General features: G+C 38.4%; 1 protein-coding gene across 5 annotated transcripts in view; it reads left to right on the forward strand.

The window, feature by feature from the left end:
* The window catches only part of SH3RF1 (SH3 domain containing ring finger 1), a 156,374-nt gene that overhangs the window by 100,127 nt on the left and 33,546 nt on the right, over positions 1–22,701 (forward strand). For 4 of the 5 annotated variants that reach the window (XM_087437437.1, XM_087437438.1, XM_004433481.2 and 1 more), the window contains 2 exons: positions 16,026–16,328; positions 21,642–21,752. In XM_087437437.1, the coding sequence (XP_087293563.1) occupies positions 16,026–16,328; positions 21,642–21,752 (414 nt within the window). The remainder of the gene's footprint in view (positions 1–16,025; positions 16,329–21,641; positions 21,753–22,701) is intronic. The other variant, XM_087437439.1, reaches the window with a different exon arrangement.

Genomic DNA, 22,701 nt, shown 5'->3' on the forward strand with positions numbered 1-22,701 from the left:
AAAGTAACGTGATTCTGTTATTTTAAAGAATAACACAAAAATGAACTAGGAGGTTACAATTTGCAATAGGCCTTCATTACATCATATATCATAAACTTTCATGTAATTTAGTCATAAGAATTTCTTGCTGAAAACAAAATTGAAGGCATTTTCAAAGAATGATACACAGCCCAAGCAACCCTGCAAGGTCAGCTGAGGTCACTGGAGGCTTCTGGGAAGAAGTGGGGTCTTAGTGGATATCTATGTGTTGGATAAATAGGGGTTAACCAAGAGAAATGGAAGAGGTGCGTTTTATGTCAGAAAGAACATCTATGCAGGAAGACTAGCATGTGTGAAAGGCAAAAAGTAAGAGAGAGCACAGACTGTTTGGGGAATTGAAAGCAATTCTGTTGTTTAAGACATTAAAGCATGTATCTTTTGCCAGCTCTTGTTTTGCCATGCCAAAGCATGTAAAAAAGAAAAACCACCATCGCTTATTTTCCCATCTTTTTATCTGAGGCATTTGTTTTGGCATGATTCTGAAAACTAAAATGACAAATTGTGTCATTGTAGCCGGCACTCAGTTTCCTCCATAGACAGTGAGATTGCCAAAGTTTTTATAAAAAATCAGTTTGACTACCGTATATCCATGGAAAAGTAATTCAAACCATGTACGAGCCTTGAATTTTATCCATACTCTTCAGATGTTCCTGTTTATTGAAATATTTTTCCTCTTTTGAAAGTAAATAACAGAAAAAAATTCTTAACTCTCAGGCAATCCTTCCTGTACATTATTTATACGTTCTGACTGTGGTTCATGGAAAATTACAAGCTTTTCCAAGTATTTGAATAGTTACACTGAAGAGCGTGGGTAAGCAAAAGATTAGTCATCAAAGCCTGTCTTTACTTGTTAGGTGTTATCAATATTACATGCCAATACTTGGTTTGTGAAGCATGAAAAAGGATTGCTATACTTTTGTTATTGGGCAAGTGTAGAATTACGCAGACAGGCATAAAAGATGCACCCATGGCAAATCCAGAGTCACTTAGAGTCACTCAAGTCATTAGGATTATTTACTCTGACTTAAGTTGGAAAGATAAACTTCTGCCAAAATGCAAAATATATTCATTCTTCTGACTCTTTTCTTTCAAATGAGTATTTTCCTCATTTGAACCAGAATTTTGCCAGTTGAGACGAGGTAAACAAATTGTCTATCTCTGGGAGACTATGAACATTTCTCTCATGTCCGGCCATCAGATTGACGTTTCTCGTAGGGGCAGAGCATCTGGGTATTAGTGATGCCTGGTTTAGCCTTTAGAGGAAGAAAGGGGAGGCAGATTTTAGTAGCAACCTACCAGCATTCAACTATTTAAATAAAGTATAGACTGTCTTACAAGGCAGTTGCATCAGATAAAGCCAACTATATGAATCAAGGCCTTTTTCCTGAATATAGTCTTTCTCTTGCTCTGTAAACCACTCAGGGCCCCTACTGTCCCCAATGAAGAAACAGGCTGCGTTACAAACATTCATGTGTAAATCATTTTCTTATATCTTGTAAACATACATTTAAGTCTCCGTCCATGTTAGGGCTTTTGCTTTTTTCACAGTGCTGCCAAAAACTGTTACCCTCCACATGTTTTGAGATCGAATGTGATAACATATCTCAACGGATCTGGCACTGCTATGTCTTATGCATAGTGGTTTGGAGCTCAGATAAGACCGTGACCTAGAGTATGCCAGAATATAAGAATGATCAAATAAAAGTGTCGCACCGCCACGTATAATGAGGGAAATGAGCTCAGAATTGAATTCCAAGTCTCCAGAGTGACATCTTTGCCACAGGCCTGTCAGCAGGAGCTAGAACTCCCCCTACACTCCTACTGGTTGGCTTTGGTAATGGAAATTCCCAAGGAACTTGGTTGTGGCAGAAACTCTAAACAAGATGAGCTTGGGGGTAGGGTTGTGAGTAGAATCTCTGGGGTCAATGGTTCGGCTGTGGAATTAGGGGTTGGGGTAAATTGAAAGGAGCTGAGTGTTAGAGGTGGGTAAAGAGAGAATTGAATGGGAGGATTGAGATAGTGTGAAATGCTGCTGGAATAGTTTGTCCTCCCTTCTTGTCTTCAGTTATCCTTTCTCTTCTCCCTCAACATCCCATAACTGTGAACTACAATCTCCACCTGTACTAGAATAAGGTGATAAAATGGTGATGGTGTATAGTACTTGCAAACAAATGACCTCTTATTTATTTATTTTTTTTATTGTGAGGAAGATCAGTCCTGAGCTAACATCCATGCCAATCCTCCTCTTTTTTTGCTGAGGAAGACTGGCCCTGGGCTAACATCTGTGCCCATCTTCCTTCACCTTATGTGGGACGCTGCCACAGCACGGCCTGACAAGGCAGTGCATTGGTGCGCCCCTGGGATCCAAACCTGGGCTGCCAGCAACGGAGCGTGTGCACTTAACTGCTATGCCACGGGCCGGCCCCTGACCTCTTATTAAAGTACAAAATTCCTTTACATTTGAATAGGGGAGATTCTCTGGTTGGTGAGAGTGAGTAGGGGAAAGAATGGCTGTATAAGTAGCCTTGAATTCTGTCCCTTGGAGTCTTTGTTTAAGCTCTTAGTATTAGGATTGTCTTGCTTTGATCGCATTTACTTTTCCCCTCTGGAGAGTCTCTCATCAGACCCCTCTCTAGTTGAGCTGGAGAGTTTGTGGATTCTATTCTATTTAGACAGGATTCTCCTAGACTTGAGTGAGCTGGATGGTAGTGAGGGGTAGGAGTTTCTTGGGGGAAATCCAGGGAATTCTTGAAGACACTATGTCAGGATATATATAAAAGTATATTTGTCAAGGACTGAATGCAGTTTAAAAAAGAAATCAGTAGCTTGCTTCTTTCTTTGTTCAAAAATACCAGTCTTCTACAAAATAGAATGGAAGATTTTAACAACCTCATAAATTTGGAGCTGACTCACTCAAGTTTAGCAGTCATTTGGACAAGGATGACTTAATTCTTAGCAAGCAAAAAGTTTGAATGAAGTAAGTGCTAAATGTGGGATTTTGGACGTTTTCAAACACTATTTTGTAGTGTAGGCTTATGGTGAACTATAAATTTTTCTTAAGTTTATCATTTTATTTTGATCCCTAGTCATTCATTTGAAATATCACTTGCCCAGTTTTTTAAACAACAAAAATAATTATTTAGCTACTTGCTCCTCTGCTATAGATATAATATAAAAATAAACATTCCTTTTGTACAGATGGCATGAAGTAGGTATGGCCTGATAGACAACTATTCTTACTCTTTAGTTACCACCAGAAACACACACACACACACACACACACACACACACACACACACACACACACACACACACACACACAGTGATGTGACAGTGGGGAAAAGCTGGGACTCTGAACCCAGATGGCCGGGATTCAATTCTTGGCTCTACCACTAATTGTCTGAGTGACTTTGGACCTTGTCTCCTCGTTTGTAAAATAATAGAATGGCTTCACAGGGTGAGTTAATTCCAGTAATACTTAAGAACAGTGTCTGGCAGCTAGTAAGAGCTGTGTAAATGATGGCTATGATTATTATCACCATTGTTGTTATTATTCTTTCATAGCACTTTTTACTCTCTCTAACTATAAATTATTTGTTGATGTGGTTCCTGTCTCCCAATCCTCCCTGTTTCCATTAGAATATGAGCTCCCAAGGGCCAGTACTTTGTCTTTCTGGTTTGTCTCTATCCCCTGAGGTCCTGCCTGTAGTAGTCTCTCAGTAAATACTGGTGGAATAAATGAATGAGCAACATAAGAACCTTCAGAACAAAAGGTTCTAAACCAAAATCGAACTGGTTTTTAGATGTTGCCAACTTTTACATTTTTCAGCTAATACTCCCTCATTTACTACCTAGGCATACACGGTATTTTACCTTTGGTTTATCTTGATGTTGTATCAGGAAGTTACATTCCTCAGAGCCAGAAGGTCTGTTGTGTGACCTTAGTGAGATCCTTTTTTTTTTTTTGAAATGAGGCTGGGCGAGTATTTGGTTATGCCTCATTTAGCATTTTTCCAGACTAAATAATGGTAGCCATGCTCTGTGGATTAGATCTTGGAACCTCTACTGATTATTTATCTCTAATGTAGAGAAGACTCTCCCATACTTTCTGAAATGAATTTTCACCTGCTTGAGATTATTCCTTTGGCTTACTTTGAGCAGAGGTAGGGTGGCCTTATTGTCAAAGATCCTCATTTTTTAAAATAGCTTTCTTGAGTTATAAGTGACATATAAGAAACTGCACATATTTCAAATGTACAGTTTGACAAAGTGTTGTTTATTATTTTCAACTTTTAGAATCAATCCATAGGCAAATATTGAGAGGTATTTCTATGGCTAGGGAATAGAATGAAGTATTATCGGCCTTAGCAATGGAAAATCATGTATGTGGGCCTCAGAGAGCACTAGTGGCCTCACGGTGGAAGTGCTAGCTTCCTCACCTACAGAGGCAGGGAATTGGGAGATGTCTGTGTTCCAAGGAATAAGAAGTGGAGGTTTAGGTACATAGTTTGAAGTCACCAAGATGACCCTTGGAGGAGCTAAGAATAGCAATGTTAACTTTATTTCTTAACTTAAAGCCTTTGCTCTAGAGACTAATGAGAGCAGAAGACCAAAATAATAGTGCTTGATTTACTAATCAGAGAGAGTTGATTGAACAGTATAAAAAGATATTCTATCATTTGTATTTGGGGATGTATTCTTTTCCCTTAAAATTAAAAAGTGAAGTGTTCAATTGATTGAAATAATTTTTTATAAATGAAATGTAGAAAAATTTGGGGGAAGTTGGAAAGAATTACTATATTGCTTAGCATCCAAATTTCCCCTTCAATTCTAAAGTAAATGAATTTTTTAAAAGAAATTTAGAGAAATTGTTGGAAAGTCAGAAAGGCAGAATTACTGTGTTGCTTACCACACTGAACTTTCTCCTTCAATTCTGAAGTAAATTAATTTTTATAAATGAAATTTAGAGATATTGGTGAGAAATCAGTAAGGGAGAATTACTCTGTTGCTTAGCATCATACTTGCATCTTTAATTCGGATTGACTGAATACATTGGATCTGCTGTTGAGTAGCTTTTTTTTTTTTTTTTTTTTTCCAGCACAGTGGGCTCTCTCCCATGGTGCGGGTTTTCATATTTTCTGAATGTTATCAGCTTGATACAAGTAATTGTTGCCTTCTGTTCGGCCACAATGGTAGAAGGAAAAATGAGCGCTGGCTTCTGAATTTCTAAGGGCAAAGGCAGGTGTCTTCTGGACTCCCAGAACAACTGCTTAGTACATATGGCTAGAAGCAACTTGACTAGACTCCATCTGAAAAGGAGTCTTGAAATTAGGTAAGAAACTTTATTTAGGGCAGTTTACACTCCATCTATTATTCAGCAGCCTCTTTCTAATTTAAGAGTTTCCTTTTGTTTTCCATTAGGAAAACGTTTAGGGAGCTGAGATTCTAAAGATCAGGTTAATGTTTATTGAGTTCTCACTGCATGAATGGACAGTTTCCGGTACTCTGGGTAGTTTTATAGAAGATAAAAATGTAGGTCTCCCATAGAGTCTTAATCAGAGGGTGAGGATAATGACAAAATGGTGTCTAATGTCCACAATGATTCCTCAAGGAATCCTCAAATTCTTTAGCTTGGTCATATTCCCCTACACATACCCAGGGCCCTAGCTAAGTGGTCTAATGATCATTAGAGCTGGAAAACATACCTTGGAATTGCTACCTTTACAGCTCATCTGAGATGTTTCTTTGTTTGTATATCTGCAGAAAGCTCACCCTTTCTTCAATGTCCAAATGAAGACTATCATTTCTCATGAAGCCTTTCTTTCCTAATTCTCCTACGCAGAAGCAAAACAAAATAACCTTCTCCTTGCTTTGAACTTCTGCAATACTCAGTTTGTACCATTCTTATAGACCTGGCACATGCTAAGAATATAGTTATGTGTGTAGATGATTTAATATTTTCCTGTGTTCCTTGAGAGCCACATATAGAATATTTTCTTACATATATAATATTTTTAATGATTTTATTTCTATAATATAATCACATTCTAGAAAAGTTGGAAAGGAAACAAGTAACCGTTAGTCCCATCATATATAATTTTGGTAAATATCCTTCCATTCTTTTTCCTTATGCTTTAATGATCCTACACACATGATTTTGCCTTTCTCTACATAATTATAGGACTACTAACCATCAGTTTTTAGGACTACATAATAAACATTCTAGTAGCTAAACCATAATTTAGTTAATTCTTTCTTCCATTTTTTAAACAAGTTAAGTGTCTTGTTTAGGGACACACAGCCAGTAATTGAGAAGTGAAGTGTGGTCTTTATCCAGCAGTCCACTGCTGCCCGAGACTCCTGCCCTGCACCAGCCTCCAAGTACATGTGATGATAGTGTTCCTAACGTTGGTGAATCACTATTATTATCAAGCTTCGCTTAAGAAGTGTAGAAGATATTTTGATTTTTCATCAAGAATAATGACAACTTTTCAGGTTCTAGCACTTAAAAAGTTAATTTTTCAGAAACGGTTAATTATTCAACAATTTCAAATATCTGAGATTGCCTTTTTTAAGAGAAAAATCACAAATTAATTAAAACCATAATATTTTAAGGTCAATTAAGTTTTATTATTTGTTATTTAAAAATTTTATTACATTGCTATATACCTCCTAAATTTTGCTAGTAACTAAGGCTTTAAGAAGAAAATTTTAATTAACCAAGTGTTAAGTCGTGTCTTGTGTCCTGAAAAAGACTAAGTAAATGTTCTGTACTATTCTGTGCATTTGTATGTATATGTGGCATATAAATGACATGAATAGAAGCATCTTGATTATTAAACCAATGGGGAACAAGCTTCTCTATAATGAAATAGAATGTGTTTCATGAAAACTATTCCCAAGTGTTGTAAAACAACGTAGCCTTTTATAATAGAGTTAAGTGGCAATGTACCTATTAGGCTTCACATTTGTATGGGGAAAAATTTCTCTATATGCGGAGAAGAAGGAAAATCTTAAACGAAAGTGCAAAGTCATGGTGGTCAATATTCTCAGTATTCTCCTTCTGTGCCAGATTCCTTCTTGGTGATCACCCTCCTCTCCACTCCCTATATACACCACAGACGCACACATGCACAGGCACACACACACAGGCACACACACACTTTAGGTACCAGGGCAGGAGAAATATTCGTTCAATGGTTTATTACCTGATTACACATCACTGTGGAATGTCTGTCCGTGTGTCATTTCATGCTGACAAACTTTTACATAGATTTTAATGACAATTCCATATCCTTAACCTCCTAAGATATATGTATATTCTATAGTATTCCTACATCTGGTAATGAGGTCCTTGAAAATAAAGTGTCATTGGAATGTGTCTTTGGTTTATAGACATTTCATACTTAGGCCGAGTATTTGGTGAACAAATACCAAATAGAAACATTCACAAAACCTAGTGTGTTGTCAGATCCAATAAGCACAATGAACTGAACTGAGCCCCATTTTTTTTTTTTTTTTTTTTTTGGTGAGCAAGATTAGCCTTGAGCTCTGTTGCCAGTCCTCTTCTTTTTGCTGAGGAAGATTGGCCCTGAGCTAACATCTGTGCTCATCTTCCTCTATTTTATATGTAGAAACCCTGCCACAGCATGGCTTGATAAGCAGTGCATAGGTCAGCACCCAGGAACCGAACCCACGAACCCCAGGCTGCCGAAGCAGAGCACGTGAACACAACCACTATGCCACCAGGCCAGCCCCAGTGCCCAATTTTTAAATTATCCACTGGTTTCTCTCCTCAGCACCACGATTAGATTGTAGATCTGTTGCTTCAGAAGTATGAGATTACTTGTATTATTAAGTATTACTATCTTTTGAATCGTAATTTTCAGAACAGAGCTTTCCTCTCTCTTTAAATCTTTCTGCCTATTCCCTGTTCACAGTCTCTCTCTCACCTTGGCACATGGAGTGCTTCTCTTCCTTTGCAGTTGCCGTCTCCTCCTGCCAGGTCTTTCGTCCTCCAGGAACATGGTCACATCATGTATGTCTTTTCTGTTTTGCATTTCAGTTATTCGCTCTCCCCTGGCTCCCCTTAATGTGGGAAACTGATCAGCTATTTATCTGCCCCAAAACTATATTCCTTGACTGTGCTCCTCTCAAGTTATGGTTCTATCTCTTTCCTTCCTGTCTCTGCCAAAATTCTCACAAGAATTGCTCCCCCCACTCACTGCCTCTGCTTTTACTCCCTGCAGTTAGCCTTTGGCTCTTCCAGTCCCTGAAAGTGCCCTCCTGGCTGCTGACTAACAGCCTTTCCTTAGCTCTTGTTTGTTTTATTCTCCCAGTGACATCTACCACTATTCTTTCTTTTCTTTTTTTTCCCCATAAAATTAACCGTCACAACCACCAGTCTTAATCTCCCTGAAACTCTTTGCCTTTTTCATTTCTGGAGCATTGGTTGGATGGTTGGTCTGGGAAACCGTGCCAGGTCTTTCTGTAGCCTGAAGTTCTGCGTGCCTTTCACTTTTCCTCCTACGTCTGCTATCTTCTCTGCTTTTTTCCTCCCTAAGTCGGAGAATGCCAACTAGTATGACCCCACGTGACTTTTATGCTTGGCTCGCAGAGTGGTTTTGTTTTAATTAGTTGTTAAGATGGAAAAAAATCAGGAGATTTTACATAGGCCTAAATTTCTGGCTTTCCTCAAAAAAAAAAGAGCTGACAGAGGCAAGCAGCTGCCCTTTGAGAGAGCAGACACTCCCCAGTTCACCATAGTGTCCACCACTCCCTGTTGGTCTCTATCCAGCCTTCTTCATTCATTGACCTCACCTGCCCGAGTTCTGCAGACACGTGGATTTGCACCTCCTACCCGTCATGTTAGAAACCCATGGTACTATTTCCTAGATCCTCTTTTCTCGCACGTCAGAGGGGATGTTTCTCTGTTTCCTTCTCTCCCCCACCCCGTGCTGTGACTGGCTGATAATAGTCACTCAAAAAACATTTGGATGGAAGGCTCCATTAGGTTTGATTCTTGTCACTGTGGACCTGAGGGCTCTAACTTGACACAGAGGTCTCTGCCTCTGAGTATTTTGAATGGGATATTTTTGTTTTGGGTCGAGAAAAGGTATTTGTACCTTGCATAGGCATAAACCTTTACAGATCATTAAGTTCAACTTCATGTTACATATGAGAAATTGGAGACGCATACAAGATAAAGCGATTTGCCCAAGGCAACAAAACAAGTTAAGGACTAGGACTTTTCTGTGAATGGTGAGAATAACTCACATTCATATAGCACTTTATAGATTACAAAGCACTTTAACCCATACTCATTGCTCCCTGGCAGATACAGAATTGACATTACCTTCCCATTTTATACAGCTAAACAAACTGACGCCATGGAATTTAAATGGTCCACCCAAGATTACTCAATCAGTGAGGGCAGAGACCTGACTCCAACCTAGACCTTTCACTTCAAGTTCAGAGCTTTTCCTGTGGTTTTCTCTGATGATCCTTTATTCAGCTCCCTAAGCTAAAATTCTTCTTAGGCTTTCCGTGAAGTGTAATCTCTCTTCGTCCCTTATATTTCAAAATTGACACCTGAAAAAGAAAATTCTAGTTTATTTATTTTGTAACAGCTGGGGCGAACAGAGGTGAAGATAATTAAAATAAGTGAGGAGCTAAGTAACTGATGTTTCATCTTCCTAACCTAGGGCAGTGAGGCAGTTACTTTGAAAATCCTTTTCCCTCGGCAGGATGTCATGAGAGTTGCATTATGAGTCTGTGTGTCCTCACTGTCCTACCGCATAAAGGAGTGACCTTGTTGTCATTACCAGTAAACTACTTCAGGGCTCGGGAGGCTTCAGAAATGTGGGCCGTGGGAGGTCAGGGGAGTAGTTTCAGTCATCCTTTCTCTGTTCAGCAAATTCGTGTGGTTAATGAGCCTCGGGAGATGGCCACCTTGGATGCAGCTCCACTCCCCTCCTGAGCTCCTGAGGGTCTAGAGCCACGCTATCCAATACGTGTGGCTGTTGAGCACTTGAAATGTGGCTAGTCCAGATTGAGATGTGATGTAAGTCCACATTGCACACTGGGTTGCAAAGACTCAGTACAAAAATAAAAAAGAATGTAACCATCTCAATAATTTTTTCTGTTGATTACATATTGAAGTGATAATATCTTGGATATACTGGGTTAAATAAAATATATTATTAAAATTAATTTTACCTGTTTCTTTTTATCTTTTTAAATGTGGCTATTAGAAAATTTAAAATTATACATGTGGCTCATATTATACTTCAATTGGACAGTGCTGGTCTTGAGGCAGCCCTCCCTTCCCTTGATAGTTCTAAGAGACCAACATTTTTATTCATTCGGCAAATATTTATGGAGGTCTAAATGGAGCTGCTACCTGAGGGAGGCTTTTGGATCCATTTAAAAAGACTCCTGAGTAATCGCTTCAGTATCTTTAATTATTCCTTTTCTGTCGGGGGAGTCTTGTATTATTAATGAAGACTGAGCTTGGTTTTCTATCTGGATCATTCAAAAACAAAAAACTTGTTACCTAAATTGCATGAAAGAATAGAAGACTAATGGAAATACAAATTCCTCATTGTCATTATGTAAAAAACATTTTGCAGAGGACTATAATGTGAGACAAATATTTTCATTTCTGCTAAGAGGAGGTAAATGGCATGAATGTCCATCCCATAGCATTCATTCACTGGTTTTTTTCCCAAGTGTTTGACTGTCTAGGGAAGTAACGTTGGACCTAGCAATGCAGCAGAATGGTGGAGTACTACATTTAAAACATGGCTTTATGAAGGTGGTATTTTAAACCACTGAGGAAAAGATAGACTGTTAGGTAAATGGTGATGGAACAGCTGCTGAGCCATGTGGAAAAAACAAAGCACTATCCCTACCTTATTGTTTATACAAAACCACATGTTCACATGGTTCAAAGACTGAGATGTAAAAAGAAAGGATGGAACCATGAAAATCCTAGAAAAAAATTAGACTTTCTTTTTGCATATAATTATGGAATAAGAAGATTTTTAAAGCATGCTAAGTTGAGATGCCATAATGGAAAAGATTGATAAACTTGGCACATCAAATAAAAATTTATGTTTAATATATATCAAGGTAAAAAATAAATTGGGACAATATTTATAACTTGATGAATATATACACATACATTCATACATACCTATCTATTAAAAATTATTTACATAATATATAAAGAACACATAAATCTGTAGGAAAAATACCAATAACCCAATAGGAAAATGGATAAAGTGTGGGAGTAAGCAAATCTTAGAAAAAGAAAATGGATGTTTAATCTCATTAATAGAGAAATACAAATTAAAACAATATCATATAGTTTCTTACTCTCCAACTAACGGAGATTTAAAAAAATGATTGATAACACCTAATACTATAAACAATGGGGGGAAACAGGGACTTTTTGATATACTGTTGGAGGTGATGAAAACTTGACACCTTTTTGGAGAGCAATTTGGCAATATCCTTCAAAAAAGTGTTTTAAGCTTACACTTTGATCCAACAATTTCAGTTTTAGGAGTTTATCCTGCAGATATGCTTGCACAAATATACCAGGGTATATTAAATGATGACGTCTCTGTACAGTGGAATACTATGCTGTCAACTTGTCTCTATTGACATGGAGAGATAGTCATGAGATACTGTTAGGGGAGAGACTAGTATGTACTGCTTGGTTTCATTTGTGTTAAAAATTAATAAAGTAGATAGGTATTTAACAACATCTACATAGAAAATGTATGGAAGAATGTGTTCTAAACTGTTAAATGGAGATATATCTGGTAAGTGGGTTGTGGGGAGACAGATGTGGGAAACTGGCTGAGACCTTTCACTTATTTACTTCATAATATTCTATACTATTTCCTTTTTTAAAAATAATGAACATATATTACTTTCATAATATATTTTTAAAAGTCTTTGTTTGCCTTTTATCAAAAGAATATTGGGTTCAGGGACATTCTAATGGATTGTGATTTAGAATAAGTTCCTCTCCTCAAACCTACTATTTGTATTCCCTAGTGCTCAAAAACTAGAGGCTGATTCATCTGTAAAGCTTCATACAAAATAGTGACTATTCAACTTAATTCTCATTAAAATTTTTTTCTGTTTAAAAAACTTTGTCTCGTCTTTTAAAAAGGCCAAAGTCTTCTTTAGCAAAGAGGAGAACCACGCATAAGAAATTATTTTGATATTTTTAAAACTGCCTTTTTGTTGTTGTTGTTATTATTTTGTCAGTGTTTCCTTTCTCATGTTTATTTATACTTCTGATAATTCTCTTTCTAAATTTTAGGGTTTCTTAAGAGGAGACATTAGAGTTTTAAGATCAACAAATCCTGTCAGTCCCTGCTGTTGGCTCCAGTGTACTGAATTTTACCTTGTATCCAACCTAGGTCTCACCCTTCCTAAGTGCTCGGAAGAAGGTATTTTAGGATACAAATTTATTTTGCAGGTGATGAGTGCACTCCTAAACTTAAAGATCATGCTAGATAAATGTCATGGAAAGCCTACACGACTGAGCTCAAACATTCAAAAATGAACTTTATCAAAATTCCATTAAAAGCTGTCAGATCCTTGCTTTCCTGTTGTTACTGAAGGTTGAGTTACACTTACAACAAAAGTCTCTCTAAGTTTCTGCCCAATTTCTTAATTGGTAAAGTTTACCAAAGTCTTAACTTTATGATTTTCTTTGTAACTTATAAAGGCAGCAAATAACATTTTTTAATACTAACCTCTGTGCTGCTTCAGAAGAAGTCTAAAGTAATTTTAAAGTATGGCAACATCCTGCTAACAAATATTACTGTCCATGTGGAAAAATGAAATGCAGGAAAAATATACCAGGCTATTTAGAGGAATAGAGATGAAATAGAAAAATGAACTCTATCTGTTTAAAGTGAGATCCTGCATTATACTTGTGAAGAACTGAAAGAGACAAAAAGATCGTTGGCTCCAACTTTTTCATTTCATAGATGAGGAAGCTGCAATCAAGAGAGGTAAAATGGTTCCCTGAAGGTCACAAAGTTAGTTAAGGGTTGTGTTAGGACTAGCACTGTGGTCTTCTGTCTGCAATTTGCTACTTCCACCACACCATGATGTGTCTACCTGCGTACACATGCTTTTGCATATAGACTATATTTTTCTAAACATGCCAACCCTATGGCCCAGAAGTTCCACTCCTGGGCATATACGCAATATCCAGATTTGTGCTTATGTTTGGTGGCAAAAGACATGCACAAGATTATTCATGGCAGCATTATTCTTAATAGCCAAAATCTGTAGAAAGGAAGGAGAAAGGGTGAGGGGAGAGGAGGGAAGGGGAACCCAAATATAAATCAACAATAGAATGAATAAATAAATTGTGGTATATCCACACAATGGAATATTACACAGCAATTTAAAAAAATATGGCTGATTCATGGAACAATATGGGTAAATCTCAAAAAGCATATTGTTGAGTGAAAGAAGCCAGACACAGGAAATTATAGAGAGCACTTGTGTTATTTATATGTCGGTTTATAAGCTCATTAAGGGCAGGGACCATTTCTCTGCATCTATAGATCTCCAACAGCTAGCATATTATTTGGCACATAAACACATGATCAATTTGTATTTGTTTTGATGGAAAGTATATGATACAGAAAAAGATACAAAGGAAGCACCTGATTAGAAAAACATCAGAAAATATAGGGAATGATACTTTATTTCTCAGGTGTTGTTTATACCAGAGCACAGCGTATGGAGACCTGAAATGTTAATACAATGTTATCTGTAACCAACACTTGGCTAGGTATGAGCATGACTAGACTATGGTACCGTTTTAGACAATTTGAAAACAGACACTGCTAATGGAGTGTACGGTCTGACCCCAGAATTAACCATGATATCAAGTAGAAGCAATAGTTTTCTCTATTCATATTTTTGGCCTCAATGGCGAGGAAGTCTTCTCACCTCCTTCACCTGTTTCTTACTCAATGCAATAGGAATGCTGAGTTAATTGGTCAGATTCCAGCACCCTGATTAGGTCATGCTTTTGAGGATTGGTTCCTTGGGGTCTAAATGAGCTTATAATGAAGAGGGCATTCTCTGACTCCTTTTCCTCTGGCATTGTTGGGTGCGTTGGCCTTTCATCTCATTGGGTGATAAGTTTGGGATGAGGGAAATGGAGTAGCTTTTCTGTCTGCTGTGATTTCAGACTCCTTACACCCAGTCTATGTAGGAAAGAGGACCCTACCACTACATGGTTTGCTACAGTTTATCAGAGCTCTACAGTGAGGTTAGGGCCACTCCTATCACAATAATAAGACATTACATTGCTTCCTGTGGGCATTGATTCTCTTGGGGACCCCTCAGAAGGTGGGATGGCTAGACCAAGGTAAGATTTGTAAATTCTGGATCTCTTGGTCAAATGCCATTATAATGCTATAATAAGACCACCCTTTAATAGTGCCTCATTTCTTCATCCCTAGACACATAACACAAAGAATCCTTATGATCTTCTTTCTCCCACCATTGGTACTTCAGGCATTGATAGGTGTTATTGTGGCATTACTGCCTATTATTCTTGAAAGTTTATCATGTGGAAAATATCCTTGAAGACTGAAGGAGAGGTATACTCGTGTTTGAAAAAGATGAACCCTACTAATTATAGATCAGACACGCCAGATGAATTTGATTCCCTGAGGAGCCACAGGAACAAATTGTTAATCAATTTGCAATCATCTATAGAAGCACTGGCTACTGAGCTGCAGTTAATACGGCTTTGTGAGCAGCCAGTTGTGCCAAAGCAAGTTCACTTCATTAAATATTGACTGACAGGATTTCTAGTCTTCTAGTAGCACATTCTCATCAACAGAGTGAGAAGACATGGTCCTAACCATTTAGGTGGGTAGAAAATAACATGATGATGTTATTTTATCTAAAGGCGTTTGTGAAGTGCTGAGCATGCAATGATGAGATAGGAAAATCTCCATTATCCCTAATATCACCTAAATTACCTTTTAAAAGTTTATTATTTTTCATCTTAATGGTTTTATGAGAGGTTAAACTATGCTCTGTGTTTTCCATTATTGTAATGTCTAGGTAAGTTATATGCAGCTTGTTAGCATTGAAGCTCTCTTGAAGAGAACGTTATCATTGTAATGTTATATTTTACCTCAGGGAGAACAAAACGCTTGTGTTCTTTGTCTTCTTGGTGGTGTTATCAGCTCAGTGCAGAGCTTGTGACCCCTTGTACCCTTACTTTACATTCAGACAACTTTTCAGATAGATAAGTTAGCTTGCCAACAGGACTTGAATTTCGTGTCTTAGCCTGTTATGATTTAGAATTTTAGCACATGTGAAAATAAAAGTGACACAATGACATGGCAAAACTATATCAGGAACTTCTACCAACTTTTTTGTGAGGTTCCCTCAAAATACATAAAGGCAGGAGGTAAATTTACATGGATGTGTATGAGTTAACATTTAATGGTTTTATAGTTTGAGTTCTTGCTCATTTTTACCAAACCCAAAAGTTGTCCCTTCAGTGTTCTCTTGTGCTCTGAGCAAATACTCAGCTGTAATTGGGCAACAGAGTATTCAGTTAGACAAATGTATGTACCCTTTTAATTGCTCTTCTCTAAATTTCATCAGTGAATTGAAATAAATCTTCATTTTTTACTGGCAAGTTTTAAAATGAGATATTCTAAAAATTCTTGGAAAAAAATTTTTTTGTACCTTATCAGTCTTGCAGTGGAATTGTTTTAACAGCTATCTGTGACATAGATACAATGAAATTCCTGTATTGACAGAAAAGACATCTCACATGGGAAAAAATATATACTTGCATATGCAGACTTTAAAGTGGTGATGTTAAATTTTAGATAAAAGCTGTTGAAAATAAATCTCAGTGAGTCCTTGAGAATTGGCTAACCTCCTTGTGCCAATTTGTTGGTTTGTAGTTTAACTCAGCCGCCAAGCAGCTGATAGAATGGGATAAGCCTCCCGTGCCAGGAGTTGACGCTGGAGAATGTCCCTCAGCGGCGGCCCAGAGCAGCACTGCCCCAAAGCATTCTGACACCAAGAAGAACACCAAAAAGCGACACTCCTTCACCTCCCTCACCATGGCCAGCAAATCCTCCCAGGCGTCCCAGAACCGCCACTCCATGGAGATCAGCCCGCCTGTCCTCATCAGCTCCAGCAACCCCACGGCTGCCGCTCGGATCAGCGAGCTATCCGGGCTGTCCTGCAGTGCCCCTTCTCAGGTAAATCATCCAAAAGGCATGAAAAGAGCTCGGCCACAAAATGATCTGCTCACAAACACGTTTGTTCACCAGCTGAAAAATACTGGTTATTTTCGCCTTCAGAAGATAGGAGCTTTCCTGGGAAGCCAAGCCTTTTCTTCATTTTGTAGGTGGAAAAATGGAGAAGGGAAAACTAACTTGAGTGCATTAACCCAGACTACTCAATCATTTTCAAAGGCAAGATCAGAAACTACAAGATGATTTATATACTGTCAGTTTCACCAAGCAATCACTCCGTTTTATAGAACCTTCTCACGAAGCTGCTTTGGGACATCTTGCCAATGTAAACTTTCTCTCCATACAAACTGAAGATGCTGTGGTCAAAACTCATCAAGTTTGCAGTTGCCTGCAAACTTGTCTGTGTAACTTACCTTGATATTTAGGCTTCCCAGAGTGGTAGAGAAAGGACATGAAGAAGCATTTAGTTTAAATTAGAAACTGGCCTAGCATTTTTTTAAAGCTCATTAGTTCATCAAGACTTGGGACTGTCTTAAAAAATAGCTACACATTATTCTTGTGTTAATAAAAATACACAACATGATTAGAAACATTCATTCATTCATTTGGCAAACATTTGAGTACCTTATTATTAGACCTTTCTAGGCCCTGTGTATGCTAAGATGAATAAGATATAGGACCTCCCTATCTCAGACCTTAATTCTGGACTGCAAAATGAGCCTAACTGTGGCGCTGCCTAAGTCACAGCGCTGCTGTAATTATTCAGTTAGATGACAACTGTATTTTCCTCAACTCAAAGGTCAAAGAGCCTAGTCCAAAGCAGGTCTGCCACAAGTGGAGAACTTTTTTTCAAGTCTCATGTTTCATTTTTAAAATTCACATAGATTTTATATTCTACTCCACAATATAGCTGTGGTTTTGTAAAAAATTTTAAAATAAATATTTTCCTTTAAAGAAAAAAAAGAAACAAACAAATACATGGTTCTAGTCCTCAAGGAGTTTATAGTCTAGTAAGTGCCTGTTTTGGACCACAGAATAAAAATTTACAGTACAGTTTTTGGTATTTCTTGACAATTTTATTAAAAATAATTTTCTCTCAGCCTCATTTATTTGACGCAACTCCTTTAGATTCATACTGCATGTTGTGAGTTAAATGCATTCGCTTTCTGAGTGGGATTGTGCTTCCTGAATGGGGTTGGCATTTTTTAGGTAGTAAGGCCATGAAACTTTTGATCTTATGAGGGAAATAGGGTACACACACACACACACACACACACACACACACACATCCCTCTAGAACAAGACTGCGATGAGGGCAGAAGTCTTTGTTTTGTTTGCTGATACATCCCAAATGTCAGACATACAATAAGCACTCAATAAATATTTGTTGAATGAATGAGTCACTTGAAAAATGTGTAGAGAGGAGAACCATGTTATTTTACGTGTAGCTAATAATACCCATGTGAAAAGTAGACATGAATTATAGATCAGAGTAAGAAGTACCAAGTGAGGTTACCCTGGAAAGGTTCAGAACTAAAGAGTTTTGAATAAGGTTCTGATGGAGGGGCTAGTAAAGATGGCCATTCACTAATAGAAAATTGAATCATTTGACCACATTTTTTATTTTTTGACCTAGCAACATTTGCACAATGATGTTTTCTTGAAATAAAAGATAAAGCTTCTACTAAGACTTGTGGGAACTCAGAATGGAAATAGCTTTAAAAAAATGGATAATGATCTTTTGGCAGTAGAGAAAAGTCAAGGAGAAAGGAAGATCAACTTAGCGTTTACCTCTTTTGCAGAGAACTCAGCAGTCAGGTGTGAGCATGTCTGACGCTGCCTCACCAGAGCTGGGAATGAAGACTATAAAAGTAGAGCTATTTTCGTTTTGGTTAAGTAACTTAGGAAACAAGGCTCTTTCTGTGTTCCATTAAAACAGTTTCCCTTTCAACCATTCCACCCCTCCTCCCATATTCTAATTCCTTCTGCTTTCAGTGCTAATGTGTTGCCTCAGGGAGAAGTTATTTCTAGAAGAGGATGGGAGATGTTTGAAGTGCTGCCTGGTTTCTCCAGCCTAGGTTTACAGAAAACACTACTTGTCTAGGGTTCTGTGTACATTGGAGAGAATCACAGTCCACAATAAAGCAATGAGTGTGGTAGCATATGTGACAGGCAGACACTCTCCTAACCATGGAGATCAGTGGATATGGGAAAAAGATTCATGTGCGACTGTTTAAAATAGGGCTCTCCTTTTCCCCTGCCCAGCAAAGGACCTATCAGTAGATTTGACTGAGGCCCATTGCTGAATGTGTCTCCTACTATGGGCCGATTTCTGTCTTGCTTTTCCTTACTCATGCCCACCTTTACCCTCAAGGTTCTTTCCATTTTTTTTTCTCTTATGTATTCGTTAGGATTAGGTTTGTTTGCATTTATTAGAAAATCCAAAGTAAGGGGCCTAAAGAAATGAGTGTTCATTTTCTCTCACCTGAATGAAATCCACATGTAACCAGTTCAGTGCTGGTGTGATGGTGCCCTCCAGTTCACCTTTCCACCAGATGGTTAGGTCCTTATCTTCATGTTTCTATTTGGCAGTTAGAGATCTTACTGTCAGATCCAAATTCTAGACAACAGGGTGGGGAAATGGACAGAAGAAGGAAGCAAAGGGCTTGTTTGATATTGTATTTGGTGACTATTGAGTGATGGCTGAACTTTCAAATATATAAACTGGAAGATTATTTATAGGCTGTGCTGTCTAGGTGAATCACCAGAACAGACGTACACAGATGTCTGCGATTGACATCTGTAAAAGTACATGATGCTACAAGCAACCAAGACATTTTATCTGCTCTTCTGGCCACACCCATAATATTTTTTGGCCTCTGCCAGCTGGAGAAGTGATTCATAATATTAAGTGTTTCTGTGGCGTTTTTGTATTGCCAGTGGCTTCAGGGGAAGCATGAAGATCGACCCACTCGTTCCCATTTGCTTTCCCCAGCTCTTTCCCTGCTCCTCCTTGTAGAGGAGACCGAACTAATTTGCAGTTCCACGAGAAAATACCGTGCACAGCAGAAAGTCAGGTTGTCTCTATTCGGGGCGTTTATTCTGAACATGCTCACCCTTGGCCTGTTTACTTCTGCTGCTTCTTTTTCTGCATTTAGTCATTCTTGGGTGCCTTCTGTCTCTTCCTTTACTCAAGTGCCAGGAGCAGCCCCCTGTTAAACTGGTACTTGCAGGATCCTCCGTGTTCAGTGCTTCACTCCTGCGTCTGTGACGGCAGAGACCTTGGGGAGCCTCTGGTCCACTGCTTCACGGGGCTCCAGAGATGTGAAGTGACTTGTCCAAGACCATGAGCTCATTAGCAGCTAATTATCCTGACTCCCAGTCTGGGGCTTTTAGAGAAACATCAGTCAATAGAGAGATCTTTGTCAGTTATTTGTAGGGTCAGGCCCAGGAAGCTGTATTTTGGTAATTTTTTTTCTGCCCCAAAGCTTCCTTGATAATGATGTGCACTTTGAAGTGAGCTTCATTGTATCTTCTAAGAAAGAATCCATCTTTTATGTGGTGCCAACTTGCAGATGTCCTTGGAGTATGTATATAAACAGATTTATTGGATAAAATAGCTAAAGACCATTGGGTTTTATCCTAGAATGAAAAATCAGTGTGTTTCCCATTAGAAATTAATTGGAAATAGACTAGTTCACAGGAGAGCCAGAAAATGAGGGTTTAGAGAGAAACTCTTATTAGTGACATCGCTTGGATCTACTTAGATTCGAGCCTGAGGTTCAATCAATATATGAGCTAACAGGTGCAGATGTAATTTTAAAAGGATGTGGATTCCATGTATAACATGGATTTATTTGTGAAAATAAATTGTATACAGTGGTGCTGATCATCCCCGGTCTTGGCAGGGCCTAACCCAGTGGGAAACTGAAAGTTTCCTTGCAGCCCTCTGGGAACTAATCTTTGAGCTTTCCTTTGTCCTGATCATCTTTTTCTTAATTTATGGGAATTGAGGAAACCATGTTTGGGATTAGGTTTTTATTACAGAAAGCCTAGGATTTTTGGTGTATCATTGTTTCTTTGGGGAAGCAAGGTAACAGCCAGCCACATTTCCTTTAATAGTGGAGGAAAAACATCCCATTTGCACAGGAACCCACATCCCTACTTCTGCAGCATCAAGTAATACCACGGCATTCTGCAGTTGGACCTGATATGCAGCTTGAGTGAAATTGATCCAGTAACCGAACACAGGCAATAAAATGACCTGAATAACTCAGTTTCTGTCTGGTAAATTCATCTTGGGTAATATTGTGGATGAGACACCTTTGAAAATAGCTAATTTGGCTTGACGTTGTTTCTTGAAAGGTTTTATAAATAATTACCTGCTATAGGTATATCTAGCCAGCTGCATTTTTTTATGTGTTATAATAGTTTATAACATTGTGAGATTCCAGTTGTACATTATTGTTTGTCAATCACCATATAAATGCGCCCCTTCACCCCTTGTGCCCACCCCCCAACTCACTTCCCCCTGGTAACCACCAAACTGTTGTCTCTGTCCGTGTATTAGTTTATATTCCACATATGAGTGAAGTCATACAGTGTATGTCTTTCTCTGTCTGGCTGATTTCACTTAACATAATACCCTCCAGGTCCATCCATGTTGTTGCAAATGGGACGATTTTGTCTTTTTCTATGGCTGGGCTGTATTCCATTGTATATATATACCACATCTTCCTTATCCAATATCTGTTGATGGACACTTGGGTTGCTTCCACTTCTTGGCTATAGGGAATAATTAGGCAGCTGCATTTTCATTATGTGTCCCCAATGAAAGGCAGAAGTCATGAAAAATGATCCCAAAAATAGCAAAATACCTTAGGCATTTCACATAGATTTAACGTATTGATAGACAGGTGAGTATTCAGCCACAACCTACCTTAACAGGATCTGGAGGGAAATTGCTAGGAGGCTAGTCGAGCATCAGGCTCACCATCTGAAAGGTCAGTTTGGTTCACAGTAGCGTCCCAAGCGAGGCAGCATGTTATTGTGAAAGCCAACAGCAGTTGCATTCTGTATGTAAGACACTGTGGTGGCCACTATTTGATCACGTGACTCTCCAGGGTCTAATACAAACTAGGTAATCAGTAAATTTGGGTTGAATAAACTGAAAGGGATTCAGCCTTCCCAAAATAATAGAAGCTATAGATTTTTCTTTTAAATCATGACTTGCTTTCCTTCCCAAGGTTTAGCCAGTATAATCTGTTGTATTAAATATAGTTTTCTTTTTATTAACTTTTTTTTTTTTCTTGGCAGGTTCACATAAGTACCACTGGGTTAATTGTGACCCCACCCCCAAGCAGCCCAGTGACAACTGGCCCTTCATTCACTTTCCCATCAGATGTTCCCTACCCAGCTGCCCTCGGAGTGAGTATAGCTTCTCCCATCTCTCTTTCTCTCTTCGGTATTCAGTCATGTTAGTCTGGCACACTCCACCACCTAACACCCACAGTTTACATTGACACTTGCTAGGTAGGGTGGATCTTTCATCTATCTCTGTGAATCTTACAAAAAATTAGAAAGTCTCTTGCCTGCAGCCTGCAGATTTTTTAACAGTGAGGATCAGGGCCTGAACCTCTTAGAAGGGCTCTGTAAAATACTTCTAATTTTCGTTAAAGTTCAGCCTAATTTCCTGAGAGTTTCACCTTTATTTCTTTTGAGTTTCTAAACCTTGCTTATTTTTTACAAAGACACATTTATAGAAATACTGAGGAAACTGAGATCCTATAGGCTAAATGGTTTGCTTTGAGTTACACAGTAAGTGGATTCCAAATCTCTACATTTACGATTCACCTTTTAGTTTCTTTTCTTCTGTTGGTACAGCCATAGCTGTGGATGCCAAAGATCCCTGCTGCCTTGGAAGGCTACCTCAGATGATGTTGATTTTCCTTCTGAAAACAGCATCCTGCAGACAGTGCCTAAAACTAAGTGCTTTAAAACATCCTAACAGGGGAAATTAATAGGAAGAAAGAGGGCAACCTGGGGAGAGAGATACAAAGAAGAAGAACGCTATGGAGAGAAAATTAAAAGGCAAGAAACAAGCAAATACAACCTTTTGTGGCAGAGACACAACAGTTTAAATCCCCATTTCCTAAAATTGCAGGCAGTTGAACTGGAAGGAATAAACAATGGTGAGACATCTCTCATCCAGGCCAGTGCCTTGGCTTATACTTTCAGACTATTTCTTCCAGTGCTAAGTTGAATGAGGATAGAAAAGTTCTGTTAATCAGATCTCCCCAGTGGACCCCAGTAACTGTAAAGTAACTGTAAGTTACTTTACAAAATCTCACCTGATTGTGATGGTCTCAGAGAAACA

Source organism: Ceratotherium simum, chromosome 12, assembly GCF_057802395.1.
Source record: "Ceratotherium simum simum isolate JZ-2026a chromosome 12, ASM5780239v1, whole genome shotgun sequence".
NCBI classification, from domain to species: Eukaryota; Metazoa; Chordata; class Mammalia; order Perissodactyla; family Rhinocerotidae; genus Ceratotherium; species Ceratotherium simum.